The sequence below is a fragment of the Anomaloglossus baeobatrachus genome, chromosome 5 (genome assembly GCF_048569485.1).
Source record: "Anomaloglossus baeobatrachus isolate aAnoBae1 chromosome 5, aAnoBae1.hap1, whole genome shotgun sequence".
In the NCBI taxonomy this organism is placed as follows: domain Eukaryota; kingdom Metazoa; phylum Chordata; class Amphibia; order Anura; family Aromobatidae; genus Anomaloglossus; species Anomaloglossus baeobatrachus.
In genome coordinates, this window is record NC_134357.1 from 270,090,017 (window position 1) to 270,108,166 (window position 18,150).

General features: G+C 48.9%; 1 protein-coding gene across 1 annotated transcript in view; it reads right to left on the minus strand.

Moving 5' to 3' along the window:
• Nucleotides 1–18,150, minus strand: part of LOC142309964 (membrane-spanning 4-domains subfamily A member 4A-like) — a 163,236-nt gene that overhangs the window by 26,857 nt on the left and 118,229 nt on the right. The window contains exon 5 of the mRNA XM_075347437.1: nt 17,662–17,805. Within this exon, the coding sequence (XP_075203552.1) occupies nt 17,662–17,805 (144 nt within the window). The remainder of the gene's footprint in view (nt 1–17,661; nt 17,806–18,150) is intronic.

Genomic DNA, 18,150 nt, shown 5'->3' on the forward strand with positions numbered 1-18,150 from the left:
GACCACAGCTGGCAGCTTCACCTTGGCTGGTAATCCAAAACTGAGGCACCCCACGCTGTTATTTTAAATTAAATAATTTAAAAAAAAAACATGTAGGGGTCCCCCCAAAATTGGATCACCAGCCAAGGTAAAGCAGACAGCTGGGGTCTGATATTCTCAGACTAGGGAGGTCCATGGTTATTGGACTCTCCCCAGCCTAAAAATAGCAGGCCGCAGCCGCCCCAGAAGTGGCGCATCCATTAGATGCGCCAATCCTGGTGCTTCGCCCCAGCTCATCCCGTGCCCTGGTGCGGTGGCAAACGGGGTAATATATGGGGTTAATACCAGATGTGTAATGTCACCTGGCACCAAGCCCTGGGGTTTGTGAGGTCAGGCGTCTATCAGATACCCGACATCACCAACCCAGTCAGTAAGAAATAAAAAATAGACGACAAACACATTTTTATTTGAAAAAACACTCCCCAAAACATTCCCTCTTTAACCAATTTATTAGAAAGAAAAACAAATCAAGGTCTGGTGTAATCCAAGGGGTTTCCATGACCATCCACACTGTCCCAGTCAATGAAGAGCAGGATGTTCCCCATTGGCTGGGAGAGCAGTGCAGTGACCTGAGCTAACATCAATGGATTAGCCCAGGTTACTGCAGGGGATGACAAGTGCTGCTGTCAGCGAGGTACATTACCTGCGCTGATCTCCTGCACTGCTGACAGCACCTGTCACTGAGTTCAATGACCTTCACAGCCCGTGACGTCAACGCTAGTCAGTCTCGGGTCGGAAGCGAGAGAAGGTGATGTGACAAGCCGCGGCCATGGAGGACAGTGACAGCGCTGAGGTCGGGAGGGCGGGACTTCATCACCGCAGGTAAGCCGAGCGGGGCCATGTGTGCAGAGTGACAGGTGGGCGGAGCCTAGCGGGGCAATGTGTGCAGAGTGCCAGGTGGGCAGAGCCTAGCAGCGCCATGTGTGCAGAGTGCCAGGTGGGCGGAGCCTAGCGGGGTAATGTGTGCAGAGTGCCAGGTGGGCAGAGCCTAGCGGGACCATGTGTGCAGAGTGTCAGGTGGGCGGAGCCTAGCAGCGCCATGTGTGCAGAGTGCCAGTTGGGTGGAGCCTAGCGGGACCATGTGTGCAGAGTGTCAGGTGGGCGGAGCCTAGCGGGGCCATGTGTGCAGAGTGCCAGGTGGGCGGAGCCTAGCGGGACCATGTGTGCAGAGTGCCAGGTGGGCGGAGCCTAGCGGGGTAATGTGTGCAGAGTGCCAGGTGGGCGGAGCCTAGTGGGGCAATGTGTGCAGAGTGCCAGGTGGGCGGAGCCTAGCGGGACCATGTGTGCAGAGTGACAGGTGGGCGGAGCCTAGTGGGGTAATGTGTGCAGAGTGCCAGGTGGGTGGAGCCTAGCAGGACCATGTGTGCAGAGTGCCAGGTGGGCGGAGCCTAGTGGGACCATGTGTGCAGAGTGCCAGGGGGGCGGAGCCTAGCGGGGTAATGTGTGCAGAGTGCAGGTGGGTGGAGCCTAGCGGGGTAATGTGTGCAGAGTTCCAGGTGGGCGGAGCCTAGCGGTACCATGTGTGCAGAGTGTCAGGTGGGCGGAGCCTAGCGGGACCATGTGTGCAGAGTGCCAGGTGGGCGGAGCCATGTGTGCTGGCGGCGGAGTGCGAAGTGGGTGGAGCCTAGCGGGGTCATGTGGCGCTGAGGACGTCAGTGTCGTGGACTGCTTGGCTGGGGACAGGTGAGTGTGAGTGTGTGTGTGTGTGTGTGTGTGTGTACACGTACATGCCGCATGATGGAGGGGGTGGAGTGAGCTGAGCGGGGAAGTGTCGGCTTCCTGCACAGTAACTAGATACATATCGGGTTACTAACCAAAGCGCTTTGCTTGCATACCTGATGTTTATCTTGGTTACCAGCTTCTGGCAGGCTGCCAGCGTTGGCTCCTGCACACTGTAGCTGTAAAAAGCCCTGCTTTTTGCTGCTAGAACCGTTCTCGAACGTATCTAGAACTATCGAGCTTGAGCAAAAAGCTCGAGTTCTAGTTCGATCTAGAACACCCCCCAAAATCACTCGAGCCGCGAACTGGAGAACCACGAACCGCGAACCGCGCTCAACTCTAGTCTCCATATACGCGGCCATGTCTGTTACTGCACAGCCACATGCCCAGGAGGAACTGTATGAGACACAAGCTGGATGGGTGAGCGAGGCTGCTGCCGGCTTCTCCATATTAAAAATATCTCTAATGTGTTTGTGTATGTACACATGTATGATGTGTGTATCTATGCATGTCAGTATATATGACTGTGTATAGATGTACATCTCTTTATATGTATTTTTGTGCATTTAACTTCAATATGCATAGGTACATATGCCTGTATTTGTACATATTTGTGTATGTGTGAGTCTGAATGTGCATGGGGCCCACTTAGACTCTGTCGCCCGGGGATCATGAAAACCTGGAGTCGGCACTGGTGCCTCCTGGCTACCCTAGCCCACAGTTCAGCTGGAGGTGCGTCCAAGAGCACATATATTTGAAACCTGCCAGGCGCCTGCATATCGAACTACGATGTCAGGAGGAAATAAACTGTGGGTTTCAGTCATGGGGGGCGGTGCCGGTGTGGATTCTGTTTCCGTTCTGTGTATCGAGAGTGGCAGCTGTAACTGTTCCCCTCAACACTGACTGACAACCTCCTCTAATGCAGAGTCGGCTATCAGTCAGTGCAGGGGGTATAGTTACACCTGTCACTTTCCATACAGAGAGCAATGACTGAAATCATTCCAGCACCACCTCCGTAAGTGAAACCCCAAAACCGCCAGTAGGAGAAAAGGTATTTCCTCCCAGTGAGCAGTGAGGTTTGATGTGCAGGCGCCGGCCAGGTTCTAAACTCTAACCTGCAGATTAGCCTCATATCTGCAGATTAATAACATTTTTTTCACGTGTCAGGTTCCATTTAACCATCAGTTTCATTCTGAACTCTGACCAAATCAGGAACATGTTACGGTACTTCAGTTCCTTTCTCCTGACTCCCTTGACTCTGTTATGTCCCTGGAAATCCTCTTTGATAGATGGTTGTGTGGATGCAGACAGGAGCAAACTGCTGACTCTGCACCTCAACCTAAGACTTGTGTACTTTTCTGAGGAGCCAATGCAGATAGGTGTGACTCACTCCCATCAATAACAATGGGTCAGGCTACAAAAACTCATTCTTAACAACTGTGGAGAGTCTGGATGTCAGATACATGCCTGCTGAAAAAGAAAGATGTCATCACCTAGATAAGTCCAAAGATGATTACCTGGGTGCACATATATTTACCTATGATATTCAATGTTTGCACAAATACAATGTGCAGTGGCATTTTTGTATTTTATATATACAGTACAGTGCCTTGCAAAAGTATTCGGTTCCCTTGAATTTTTCAACCTTTTCCCACATTTCAGGCTTCAAACATGAAGATAAACATTTGAATGTTATTTGTAAAGGAATCCAGCTCACCCACGTCTGACCTCACCGCGCCTCAGACTCGGATCCGGCCCTGCTCTGGCAGCAGCAATGAAATTGAAGAAAAACGATCCAGCTGAGTGACCAGGTGATTTATTCAGTGCAGTTCAGACAAGGCATACGGTCGTGGTTAACGCGTTTCTGGCTTAACGCCCTTAATCATAACCATTAGTTATGATTAAGGGCGTTAAGCCAGAAACGCGTTAACCACGACCATATGCCTTGTCTGAACTGCACTGAATAAATCACCTGGTCACTCAGCTGGATCGTTTTTCTTCATTTTCATTTTAATGTTATGGTGAAGAGTCAACCACAAGTGGGACACAATTGTGAAGTTGAACAAAATTTATTGCTTATTTTAAACTTTTTTAAAAAAAATAAATAACTGAAAAGTGGGGCATGCAATATTATTCGTCCCCTTTACTTTCAGTCAGCAAACTCACTCCAGAAGTTCATTGAGGATCTCTGAATGATCCAATGTTGTCCTAAATGACTGTTGATGATAAATATAAGCCACCTGTGTGTAATGTAGTCTCCGTATAAATGCACCTGCTCTGTGATAGTCTCAGTGTTCTGTTTAAAGCACAGAGAGCATCATGAAGACCAAGGAACACAACAGGCAGGTCTGTGATACTGTTGTGGAGACGTTTAAAGCCGGGTTTGGTTACAAAAAGATTTCCAAAACTTTAAACATCCCAAGGAGCACTGTGCAACCGATCATATTGAAATGGAAAGACTATCATACCACTGCAAATCTACCGAGACCCAGCCGTCCATCCAAACTTTCATCTCAAACAAGGAGAAGACTGATCAGAGATGCAGCCAAGAGGCCCATGATCACTCTGGATGAACTGCAGAGATCTACAGGTGAGGTGGGAGAGCCTGTCTGTCGCGGTCGGGGAGGACGCCGCCGCTGCTGCGCTCTCGCTAACGCTCGGGTCCGGCGTTGCTGTGGCGGCTCGAGCGTTGGGCCGGATCCGGGGACTCGAGCGGCGCTCCACGCCTGTGAGTGAAAAGGGTGGTTGGTTTGGGGGATTTAGTCCGTGACGCCACCCACGGGTCGTGGTGAAGATGGGCACCACTGCTGCTGGTGACGGGGATCCGGGAGCGATGGTAGGGAGCAGCTGGAATGTTGTTTTCCCCCACCATGGGTAGGGGTCGGTGGTCCCGGGGCCCGGTGATGTGACGGGGAGGCAGGGTTGGTGAGGTGCAGGGTTGCAGGGGCAGCACGGCGCGGTGCCGGATGGCACGGGTGTACTCACTCAGCAAGAGATGCACAAAGTCCTCGGTAAACCAAACGGCTGGATGGATGGGTCCCGCAGCCGGCTGCAGTGTCTCTCCCCGGACAGGTGATGGCGGCTGTCTTTCCCTGCACCTTGATGTACTTAGTTGACTACTATGGATCCCCAACGGTAGTCCGCTCCCCGGTGTATGGATACCGGAGGAGCCCGTTTGCCCGCAGGCGCTGGCCCTTGGGTCTCTAGCCTTAGGCGGTAGCTGTATACCCTCACGGTGTGGGCGGTTGCCTTCTATCGGGTCTTTGGTTGTTAGGAAACCCCTGGGGTTCCGGTCACATTCGGATTTAACTATTGACGGCGGCTCCAAGCCTGGTCGGGGTCCGATGGCCCTGCCTGTGTGTGCTGGCTTTACTTCGCTCCCCGGTCGGTACCGGCGGGCCAACGCCCGACCCCGGTCCTACGGTTCCGCGTTACTTCACCACTCCTGCAGACGGCCACCACCGTCTGCCAACCTTGCTGTCAGTGCCTGGGCCACAAACCCAGACACCCAAGTGTTTACTCCTCACTCTTCCACCTCCTGGACTAAACTCCACTTTTTCCCGCCTCCAGGCCTGTGAACTCCTCGGTGGGTGGGGCCAACCGCTTGGCTCCGCCCCACCTGGTGTGGACATCAGACACTGGAGGGAGGCAACAAGGGTTTTGTGTTTGGCTGGTGTCCCTGTCTAATGGGGGTGGGGGTGTTTGTGTGTTATCTGTGATGACCTGGCTAGGCCAGGGCGCCACATTCCCCCTTGGTGAAATGCAGACCGTCCGCGGGCTGCCCGTCCATCACCGGTTTTATTTTCTTTTTTTAAAAGCTGTAAAAATATAAATAACATGTAAACATTTTGAATATATAAGCATTTTTGTGAGGACACTTAAACGTTGCACATATAAACAAAAACATTTTTAATACTGACGGATGGACGGATGTCTTCCGCTCTCCCACCCAAGCAACCTAGCCTTGATGCTGCCCCTAAGAAGTGGGCAGCACCCCTTGACCCCAGTCCAGGTTCAGGCTGCCCGAGCGGGAACGGGTACGGTAACTCGCACCCGGCTGTCACTTCAGGGGACCCCACGTCCTTGGGGGACCCCTGACCCCCGGAGGATGGCCACCGGTCCTGGTGGTGGCCGGGCCCCAGCCTGCTCTGCTGCGGGCCCTTCCTCCAATCTGCCTCTCCGGAGGCGGCAACGGTTTCCATCCCATAAAATTATTTACATGCCCACCAGTTCGTGGGTGGCCTGCCAGTTGTCGGCCATGTCCATGAGTAGTCTCTCATGCAGGTGGTACAAACACAGACAGTCCCTCCGGGGACAACTTGCCGGCAACGGCTGGAATAATCACACAAATAATCAGATGATCTTTCGGATGATTTTTGTCATTCATTCATTCAGCTAAGGGTCCCAACGGGGACAACTGCTCTTTTCCTCATCTTTAAACAGCAATCCCGCGGCACAGCTGCCGTTGCTAACGCTCCCGGTGTGGAGCACCTTCTGCTTGCTCCGGTTCAGGCGGTGTGGGGGATGGCCCCAGACAGAGTCCCTCCGTGCCGGCTACGACCGGTACCTTCGATAATGAGGGAACCCCACTGTGACGTGGCCTGCTCTGCCTCCTGGCAGCTACATCCCCGCCGTGCCTCAGCCAAGGCCTGGGGTCTGGGAGCGGTCGACGGGACTTGCGGTGGTGGCCTCTGGTCGAGGATCGCCTCCGCTGCGGCCGGGCGGACTGCTGGGGCTGTCATCTCCGTTGCAACCTGGATGGAAGTCAAGACAGGTGACAGGGCGGTGATAAAGGTAAGGCCCGGAGGCCCCAGGTCTGGGCCCCCTCCCAGAGATGCTGTGGGCTCCGCTATCGGTGACAGGGGTAAGGGGTCGGTCGGGGCGGTGGCCACGGGCATGGGCAGTGAGGAAGGTGGCATGGTGGATGGCAACAGGCCGGGCCCCTCAGCCCCCGCGGCCGTTCCCTTGGGAAAATAGAGGCGTGGGTCGCTTACCCGCTCCTCAGAGACCACTTCCACTTCATATGCCCGCACGGTTGCAACCAAGCCCTTCATTTCCGACATCCACTCCGCCATCATGGAGTGGACTGTGGCCTGGAGCTCCTGGCACATCTTGCTGCTGGGTCCTGGAACGTGTTTCGGCAGAGTCCTGGCGTCCCTGCACGCTGCAGCGCTAGTTACATGCCGCCGCGGCTGCGACCGCCACTCGTCCAGCAGCTCCGTCAGGCGCAGACATCTTTTTCCAGTCCCCCCTTGGTTCTCTTCTTGTTGGGGCGGGGCTTCGCTTTCGCGCCTTCCCTGCTCGGAGAAGACGCTCGAGCGGGAGATTTTCGCGCCAAGATGGCGGCGCTTCAAAATTTTCGGCCGAACACCGCCGGCGGAGATCACAAGGTGCACTTCTACTAGTAAGTAGATGGGTTCAATCCTGTTCGTGACGCCAAGTTGTCGCGGGCGGGGAGGACGCCGCCGCTGCTGCGCTCTCGTAAACGCTCGGGTCCGGCACTGCTGCGGCTGCTCGGTGGCTCGAGCGTTGGGCCGGATCCAGGGACTCGAGCGGCACTCCTCGCCCGTGAGTGAAAAGGGTGGTTGTTTTGGGGGATTTAGTCCGTGACGCCACCCACGGGTCGTGGTGAAGATGGGCACCACCGCTGCTGGTGACGGGGATCCCGGGAGTGATGGTAGGGAGCAGCTGGAATGTTGTTTTCCCCCTCCAGGGGTAGGGGTCGGTGGTCCCGGGGCCCGGTGATGTGACGGGGAGGCAGGGTTGGTGGGGTGCAGGGGCAGCGTGGCGCGGTGCCGGATGACACGGGTGTACTCACTCAGCAAGAGATGCACAAAGTCCTCGGTAAACCAAACGGCTGGATGGATGGGTCCCGCAGCTGGCTGCAGTGTCTCTCCCCGGACAGGTGATGGCGGCTGTCTTTCCCTGCACCTTGATGTACTTAGTTGACTACTATAGATCCCCAACGGTAGTCCGCTTCCCGGTGTATGGATACTGGAGGAGCTCGTTTGCCCACAGGCGCTGGCCCTTGGGTCTCTAGCCTTAGGCGGTAGCTGTATACCCTCACGGTGTGGGCGGTTGCCTTCTATCGGGTCTTTGGCTGTTAGGAAACCCCTGGGGTTCCGGTCACATTCGGATTTGACTATTGACGGCGGCTCCAAGCCTGGTCGGGGTCCGATGGCCCTGCCTGTGTGTGCTGGCTTCACTTCGCTCCCCGGTCAGTACCGGCGGGCCAACGTCCGACCCCGGTCCTACTGTTCCGCGTTGCTTCACCACTCCTGTAGACGGCCACCACTGTCTGCCAACCTTGCTGTCAGTGCCTGGGCCACAAACCCAGACACCCAAGTGTTTACTCCTCACTCTTCCACCTCCTGGACTAAACTCCACTTTTTCCCGCCTCCAGGCCTGTGAACTCCTCGGTGGGTGGGGCCAACCGCTTGGCTCCGCCCCACCTGGTGTGGATATCAGACACTGGAGGGAGGCAACAAGGGTTTTATGTTTGGCTGGTGTCCCTATCTAATGGGGGTGGGGGTGTTTGTGTGTTATCTGTGACGACCTGGCTAGGCCAGGGCACCACATGTCCATAGGACAACAATCAGTCGTACACTGTACAAATCTGGCCTTTATGGAAGAGTGGCAAGGAGAAAGCCATTTCTCAAAGATATCCAAAAAAAGTGTTGTTTAACGTTTGCCACAAGCCACCTGGGAGAAACACCAAACATGTGGAAGAAGGTGCTCTGGTCAGATGAAACCAAAATCGAACTACTTGGGCACGATGCCAAACGATATGTTTGGCGTAAATGCAGCACAGTTCATCACCCTGAACACACCATCCTCACTGTCAACATGGTGGTGGTAGCAACATTGTTTGGGCCTGCTTTTCTTCAGCAGGGACAGGGAAGATGGTTAAAATTGATGAGAAGATGGATGGAGCCAAATACAAGACTATTCTTGAAGAAAACCTGTTGGAGTCTGCAAAAGACCTGAGACTGGGACGGAGATTTGTCTTTGAACAAGACAATGATCCCAAATGTGCCGCCCCCGTGCCAGCAGCCGGTGCTGCTCGGATCCGGACCTTCTGTGGGTGGCTCGAGGGTCTCCGGACCAGGGCGTCTCGTGGTCACTTCAACTAAAAAGGGAGATTGTGGATTGGGGATGTATATGTACGGCCGGAGCCGTGTTAAGTTTGTGACGCCACCCACGGTGTGTGGTGAAGTGTGACACCACCGCTGCTGTGACGGGGCACCCGGGAGAGATGTTGTACAGCAAGTTGTTAACCCCTCCGTGCGCAGGGATGGTGGCCCCGGGACCGGTGGCTGTGGTGCAGGGGGAGTAGCGACCGCAGAGGGTGCTTGTGTACTCACTGTGGGAAACAAACACACGAGTCTCTGGTAAACCAAGGTGGTGGTGGCCGGTACCACGGCCGGCTGTATCCAGGTCCCCCACCCGGCTGGTGGTCTCTATCCTTCTCCTGCACTGTTTCCTGAGTAAATGACTTCCCTGTATATAACATAGGAGTCTGCTCCCAGCTGGATGTGGCCTAAGGAGCCATGCCCGCAGAGGCTGGCCCGTTGGATCTATGGGCCCTGGCAGTGACCGCTTATCCCCAATTGGTGGGCTGTTGTCTTCTATGAGGGACTTTGGGTGGGACAGAACCTCTAGTCCTGGTCCTCAATCAGTTAATTAACCAGCTCCAGTCGATTCTGGTTTCTGGCTTCAGGGTCCGAGTACCCCCCTTTTGTGCTACGGTTTACGGATCGGTTCCCCGTGTCGGTATCGGCGGGCTACAACCCTGGCCTGGCACGTCTCAGTTCCACTGAGCCGTCTTCCCGACTCCTGCTGACGGAGACCACCATCTGCCTCCTAGCCAGTGGTACCAGGGCTCCAACCCTGGCACCTTCAAATTGAGCTCTCTCCCCTGCTGCTGGGACTACACCTAGCCCCAGCTCCTCTCAACTTGAACTATAACACTTTTTCTGTCTACTTTCCCGCCCTGGGCTGGCTAAACCCCTGGGTGTGTGTGCACCAACCGCCTTGCCACGCCCACTGGTGTGTCTATCTGTCCCTAAGGGGGTGACTAGGCTTAAATGGTTGGCTGCTGTTCCTAAGTGTGGGAACGGTGTAGTGTGGGGGCCTAACTGTGACTACCTGGATTCTCCAGGGTGTCACACAAACATAAAGCAAAATCTACAAGGAATGGTTCCCAAATAAATGTATCCAGGTGTTAGAATGGCCAAGTCAAAGTCCAGACCTGAATCCAATCTAAAATCTGTGGAAAGAGCTGAAAACTGCTGTTCACAAACGCTCTCCATCCAACCTCACTCAGCTCCAGCTATTTGCAAAGGAAGAATGGGCAAGAAGTTCAGTCTCTCGATGTGCAAAACTGATAGACACATACCCCAAGCGACTTGCAGGTGTAATCGCAGCAGAAGGTGTCGCTACAAAGTATTAACTTAAAGGGGACGAATAATATTGCACGCCCCACTTTTCAGTTATTTATTTATTAAAAAAGTTTAAAATAAGCAATAAATTTGGTTCAACGTCACAATTGTGTCCCACGTGTTGTTGATTCTTCACCATAACATTACAATTTTTATCTTTATGTTTGAAGCCTGAAATGTGGGAAAAGGTTGAAAAATTCAAGGGAGCTGAATACTTTCACAAGGCACTGTATATATATATATATATATATATATATATATATATATATATATATACTGTATATATATATATATATATATATATATATATATATAGTATATATACAGTTAGGTCCAGAAATATTTGGACAGTGACACAAGTTTTGTTATTTTAGCTGTTTACAAAAACATGTTCAGAAATACAATTATATATATAATATGGGCTGAAAGTGCACACTCCCAGCTGCAATATGAGAGTTTTCACATCCAAATCGGAGAAAGGTTTTAGGAATCATAGCTCTGTAATGCATAGCCTCCTCTTTTTCAAGGGACCAAAAGTAATTGGACAAGGGACTCTAAGGGCTGCAATTAACTCTGAAGGCGTCTCCCTCATTAACCTGTAATCAATGAAGTAGTTAAAAGGTCTGGGGTTGATTACAGGTGTGTGGTTTTGCATTTGGAAGTTGTTGCTGTGACCAGACAACATGCGGTCTAAGGAACTCTCAATTGAGGTGAAGCAGAACATCCTGAGGCTGAAAAAAAAGAAAAAATCCATCAGAGAGATAGCAGACATGCTTGAAGTAGCAAAATCAACAGTCGGGTACATTCTGAGAAAAAAGAAATTGACTGGTGAGCTTGGGAACTCAAAAAGGCCTGGGCGTCCACGGATGACAACAGTGGTGGATGATCGCCGCATACTTTCTTTGGTGAAGAAGAACCCGTTCACAACATCAACTGAAGTCCAGAACACGCTCAGTGAAGTAGGTGTATCTGTCTCTAAGTCAACAGTAAAGAGAAGACTCCATGAAAGTAAATACAAAGGGTTCACATCTAGATGCAAACCATTCATCAATTCCAAAAATAGACAGGCCAGAGTTAAATTTGCTGAAAAACACCTCATGAAGCCAGCTCAGTTCTGGAAAAGTATTCTATGGACAGATGAGACCAAGATCAACCTGTACCAGAATGATGGGAAGAAAAAAGTTTGGAGAAGAAAGGGAACGGCACATGATCCAAGGCACACCACATCCTCTGTAAAACATGGTGGAGGCAACGTGATGGCATGGGCATGCATGGCTTTCAATGGCACTGGGTCACTTGTGTTTATTGATGACATAACAGCAGACAAGAGTAGCCGGATGAATTCTGAAGTGTACCGGGATATACTTTCAGCCCAGATTCAGCCAAATGCCGCAAAGTTGCTCGGACGGCGCTTCATAGTACAGATGGACAATGACCCCAAGCATACAGCCAAAGCTACCCAGGAGTTCATGAGTGCAAAAAAGTGGAACATTCTGCAATGGCCAAGTCAATCACCAGATCTTAACCCAATTGAGCATGCATTTCACTTGCTCAAATCCAGACTTAAGACGGAAAGACCCACAAACAAGCAAGACCTGAAGGCTGCGGCTGTAAAGGCCTGGCAAAGCATTAAGAAGGAGGAAACCCAGCGTTTGGTGATGTCCATGGGTTCCAGACTTAAGGCAGTGATTGCCGCCAAAGGATTCGCAACAAAATATTGAAAATAAAAATATTTTGTTTGGGTTTGGTTTATTTGTCCAATTACTTTTGACCTCCTAAAATGTGGAGTGTTTGTAAAGAAATGTGTACAATTCCTACAATTTCTATCAGATATTTTTGTTCAAACCTTCAAATTAAACGTTACAATCTGCACTTGAATTCTGTTGTAGAGGTTTCATTTCAAATCCAATGTGGTGGCATGCAGAGCCCAACTCGCGAAAATTGTGTCACTGTCCAAATATTTCTGGACCTAACTGTATATTTATATATACAGTTAGGTCCAGAAATATTTGGACAGTGACACAAGTTTTGTTATTTTAGCTGTTTACAAAAAAACATGTTCAGAAATACAATTATATATATAATATGGGCTGAAAGTGCACACTCCCAGCTGCAATATGAGAGTTTTCACATCCAAATCGGAGAAAGGGTTTAGGAATCATAGCTCTGTAATGCATAGCCTCCTCTTTTTCAAGGGACCAAAAGTAATTGGACAAGGGACTCTAAGGGCTGCAATTAACTCTGAAGGCGTCTCCCTCGTTAACCTGTAATCAATGTAGTAGTTAAAAGGTCTGGGGTTGATTACAGGTGTGTGGTTTTGCATTTGGAAGCTGTTGCTGTGACCAGACAACATGCGGTCTAAGGAACTCTCAATTGAGGTGAAGCAGAACATCCTGAGGCTGAAAAAAAAGAAAAAATCCATCAGAGAGATAGCAGACATGCTTGGAGTAGCAAAATCAACAGTCGGGTACATTCTGAGAAAAAAGTAATTGACTGGTGAGCTTGGGAACTCAAAAAGGCCTGGGCGTCCACGGATGACAACAGTGGTGGATGATCGCCGCATACTTTCTTTGGTGAAGAAGAACCCGTTCACAACATCAACTGAAGTCCAGAACACTCTCAGTGAAGTAGGTGTATCTGTCTCTAAGTCAACAGTAAAGAGAAGACTCCATGAAAATAAATACAAAGGGTTCACATCTAGATGCAAACCATTCATCAATTCCAAAAATAGACAGGCCAGAGTTAAATTGGCTGAAAAACACCTCATGAAGCCAGCTCAGTTCTGGAAAAGTATTCTATGGACAGATGAGACCAAGATCAACCTGTACCAGAATGATGGGAAGAAAAAAGTTTGGAGAAGAAAGGGAACGGCACATGATCCAAGGCACACCACATCCTCTGTAAAACATGGTGGAGGCAACGTGATGGCATGGGCATGCATGGCTTTCAATGGCACTGGGTCACTTGTGTTTATTGATGACATAACAGCAGACAAGAGTAGCCGGATGAATTCTGAAGTGTACCGGGATATACTTTCAGCCCAGATTCAGCCAAATGCCGCAAAGTTGATCGGACGGCGCTTCATAGTACAGATGGACAATGACCCCAAGCATACAGCCAAAGCTACCCAGGAGTTCATGAGTGCAAAAAAGTGGAACATTCTGCAATGGCCTAGTCAATCACCAGATCTTAACCCAATTGAGCATGCATTTCACTTGCTCAAATCCAGACTTAAGACGGAAAGACCCACAAACAAGCAAGACCTGAAGGCTGCGGCTGTAAAGGCCTGGCAAAGCATTAAGAAGGAGGAAACCCAGCGTTTGGTGATGTCCATGGGTTCCAGACTTAAGGCAGTGATTGCCTCCAAAGGATTCGCAACAAAATATTGAAAATAAAAATATTTTGTTTGGGTTTGGTTTATTTGTCCAATTACTTTTGACCTCCTAAAATGTGGAGTGTTTGTAAAGAAATGTGTACAATTCCTACAATTTCTATCAGATATTTTTGTTCAAACCTTCAAATTAAACGTTACAATCTGCACTTGAATTCTGTTGTAGAGATTTCATTTCAAATCCAATGTGGTGGCATGCAGAGCCCAACTCGCGAAAATTGTGTCACTGTCCAAATATTTCTGGACCTAACTGTACATGAACGAAAATATAAACAAAACACTTGTTTTTGCTCTCATTTTTCATGAGCTGAAATCTAAGATCTAAGACTTTATCTATTTACACAAAAAGTCTTTTTCTCTCAAATATTGGCCACAAGTTTGTCTAAATCTGTGTCTCTTTTGCCGAGATAATCCATCCACCTCACAGTTGTGGCATACTAGGATGCTGATTAGATGGCAGGATTATTGTACAGGTGTGCCTTAGGCTGCAAGCTTCAAGGGAACATTCAATTTTCATGCTGACTGCCAGAATGTCCAGAGGTGTTGCCAGTGAATTGAATGTTCATTTCTCTACCATAAGTCTTCTCCAGAGGCATTTCAGAGAATTTAGCAGTACATCCAACTGGCCTTACAACCGCAATCTACACTGTGTGCAGAATTATTAGGTAAATGAGTATTTTGATCACATTATACTTTTTATACATGTTGTCCTACTCCAAGCTGTATAGGCTTGAGAGCCAACTACCAATTAAGTAAATAAGGTAATGTGCATCTCTGTAATGAGGAGGGGTGTGGTGTAATGACATCAACACCATATATAAGGGGTGCATACTTATTAGGCAACTTCCTTCCTTTGGCAAAATGGGTCAGAAGAGAGATTTGACGGGCTCTGAAAAGTCCAGAATTGTGAGATGTCTTGCAGAGGGATGCAGCAGTCTTGAAATTGCAAACTTTTGAAGCGTGATCACCGAACAATCAAGTGTTTCATGGCAAATAGGCAACAGGGTCGCAAGAAGCATGTTGGGCAAAAAAAGGCGCAAAATAACTGCCCATGAATTGAGGAAAATCAAGCATGAAGCTGCCAAGATGCCATTTGCCACCAGTTTGGCCATATTTCAGAGCTGCAATGTTACTGGAGTATCAAAAAGCACAAGGTGTGCCATACTCAGGGACATGGCCAAGGTAAGGAAGGCTGAAAAACGACCACCAACAAGAAACATAAGATAAAACGTCAAGACTAGGCCAAGAAATATCTTAAGAATGATTTTTCAAAGGTTTTATGGACTGATGAAATGAGAGTGACTGTTGATGGGCCAGATGGATGGGCCAGAGCCTGAATCAGTAAAGGGCAGAGAGCTTCACTCCGACTCAGACACCAGCAAGGTGGAGGTGGGGTACTGATATGGGCTGGTATCATCAAAGATGAACTTGTGGGAACTTTTCGGGTTGAGGATGGAGTGAAGCTCAACTCCCAGAACTACTGTCAGTTTCTGGAAGACAACTTCTTCAAGCAGTGGTACAGGAAGAAGTCGGTATCTTTCAAGAAAAACATGATTTTCATGCAGGACAATGCTCCATCACATGCATCCAACTACTCCACAGCGTGGCTGGCCTGTAAAGGTCTAAAAGATGAAAAAATAATGACATGCCCCCCTTGTTCACCTGATCTGAACCCCATAGATAACCTGTGGTCACTATAAGATTTAAGATCTACAGGGAGGGAAAACAGTACACCTCTCGGAACAGTCTCTGGGAGGCTGTGGTGGCTGCTGCACACAATGTTGATCGAAAACAGATCGAGCAACTGACAGAATCTATGGATGGTAGGCTGGTGTCATCATGTTATGATGGTGTTATGATGAGTGTCATCATAAAGAAAGGTGGTTATATTGGTCACTAATTTTTGGGGTTTTGTTTTTGCATGTCAGAAATATTTATTTTTAAATTTTTTGCAGTTATATTGGTTAACGTTGTGATAATAAACAAGTGAGATGGGAATATATTTGGTTTTTATTAAGTTGCCTAATAAGTCTGCACAGTAATAGTTACCTGCACAAACAGATATCCTCCTAAGATAGCCAAATCTAAAAATCCCCCACTCCAACTGCCAAAAATATTAAGCTTTGATATTTATGAGTCTTTTGGGTTTATTGAGAATATAGTTGTTGATCAATAATAAAAAAAATCTGCTAAAATACAACTTGCCTAATAATTCTGCACCCAGTGTACGTGTAACTGCACCAGCCCAGGACATCCATATCCAGGATCTTCACCTTCGTCTGAAATCAGCTACCCGAACAGATGCTGCAACATTTAGTTAGCAAAACCAAAGCATTTCTGCACAAACCGTTAGAAATCATCTCAGGGAAGCTCATCTGCACACTTGTCATCCTCATCGGAGTCTCCACCTGACTGCAGTTCATTGTCGTAACCGACTTGAGTGGTCAAATGCTCACATTCAATGGCATCTGGAACATTGAGAGGTGTTCTCTTTATGAATGAATCCTGGTTTTCACTGTACAGGGCAGATGGCTGACAATCAAATAGAGGTCACATCAGATACTAACTGCATTTCTGACCTCCCCCCCCCACCTCCAAGACCCTTACAATACTGTAAAACTGCTCATGTTAGAGTGGCCTTTTATAGTGGCCAGCCTGAGGCACACCTGTGCAATAATCATGCTGTCTAATCAGCATCTTGATATGCTACTGTGTCGCCCAGGGTTATGGGGTACTCGGTCCCGGGCAGTATATAACTGGGGAATGTCACTTTGGTGGCCGTTGCCCGGTTCCGTCCCTTGGGTGCTTTTTGAAAAAGGGATATTTACAGGGGATTATTGAATAAAGTTTATACGTGACGCTACTTGCGGTGTTGTGGCTATGTGGATGGAGCCGCCGCTGCACAATATTCACTACTTGGACTGGTGTTAATGGCAGCCTGGATGTTAGGCCCTCTGCAAGCAGGGCAAGGCCCCAGAGGATAGGTGAGGTAGACGGCTTTTGAAAGAAGGTAGGCCACAACAGGAGTTTGGTGTAATTGGTTCTTTTTACTCACTGCAAGCTGGTAACTGGTCACCCGAGGCCGGCTGGTCTTAACCGCAGGTCCCCTTAGTCCCAGTGCCAGTTTAGTGACCTGGTGGCTTCTTTCCTCTGCACCTGTCTTTGGTTGGTGGGTCCCCGTGGCATAGAGTGGCTGGGGGTCGCCTTCTGGTTGTCTTCTTCAGCAGTCCGTATGACGGTAGCGTGAACCCTGTGGGGATGGAGTCTCTGGTCCTGTCCCCGGTTCTCCTTTTGCTACTGAGTCCTGAACTTCAAGGTCAGTGAGGTCCTTGATGGTCCCCTCGCTGTGCAGATTTTATCAGGTCTGCCTGGAACTTTTGCCTGACCTAGGATTCTGTACCCCGTTGGTGCGCAGTTCCGGGAGTACTCCACCATACTCCACCGGCAACTAACCGCCTGGGCCCTCAGGTCACTGTTCACTCCGGTTAGTCTGACACACTCTTCTTCACTTCCACCATTACTGTGTCTCTTTCCACACACACTCACTGTCCACACTCTCCCCCTCCTACCTGGTTATCTAGTGGGCTGGAGTGGCTCCACCTCTAAACGGCCATCCATTGGTCTTCTTCTAGCCTTGTACCATTCTATGGGGGATAATTGGGAAAAACTGGGATTTTCTAGCGTGTTTGATGTTACCGGCACTGGTCTTCTGGGTCCCTAGGGGTAGGCCCTGCATCCCAGTGGGGATGCAGTACCTTGTAGATCGCTGATGGCTTCAGGGGTGCTACACTACCCCTGTGAGGTGGATGGATTATCTCAGCAAGGGAGAAATGCCCAGCAACACAGATTTAGACAAATTTGTGAACAATATTTGTGAGCCAAATGCCTTTTGTGGACGTAGAAAGTCTTGAATCTTTAAGTTCAGTTCATGACAAATGAGAGCAAAAATAAGTGTTGCGTTAATATTTTTGCTTAGTATATATTATATATATATATTTATATATATAAAAAAAGAAATATACCGTATATATATTAACAATTTTATGAACAAAGAAAGAAATAATAGCTTACCGCTGTTGGATAATAATAGTCATAACACTCATAATAATATGGATCACAATAAGAATGTATAACGCCAAAATCCACTCCATTAATAATAATTCCAGTGAAGCTAAATATCGATGAGACGATGTTCAAACCAAGAGTTGCTTTAACCTGAATACGGGACAGAAACACAAAATAATGATAAAAGCTATGGTGGTTTAAGATTCATACAATAGCTGCAATAGACCATTTTACTCTACAGTAGCACTTTAGAATTTTATTATACATCTTATAGCTGTATATATATCGTTAAAGTCGGTAGTGTTGTTAGGAACTATATATTATATATACTCAAATAAAGATATATGCTTAAAGGAAACCTGTGATGGGGGAAAATGCTATTAACCTGCAGATATTGGGTTAGTCGGCAGGTTAATAGTATCCTAAACCTTTCCGGCGCCTGCACATTGAACCCTGGTACCGTGAGGAAATGAAGTTGAATCCTCCTGGCAGGGT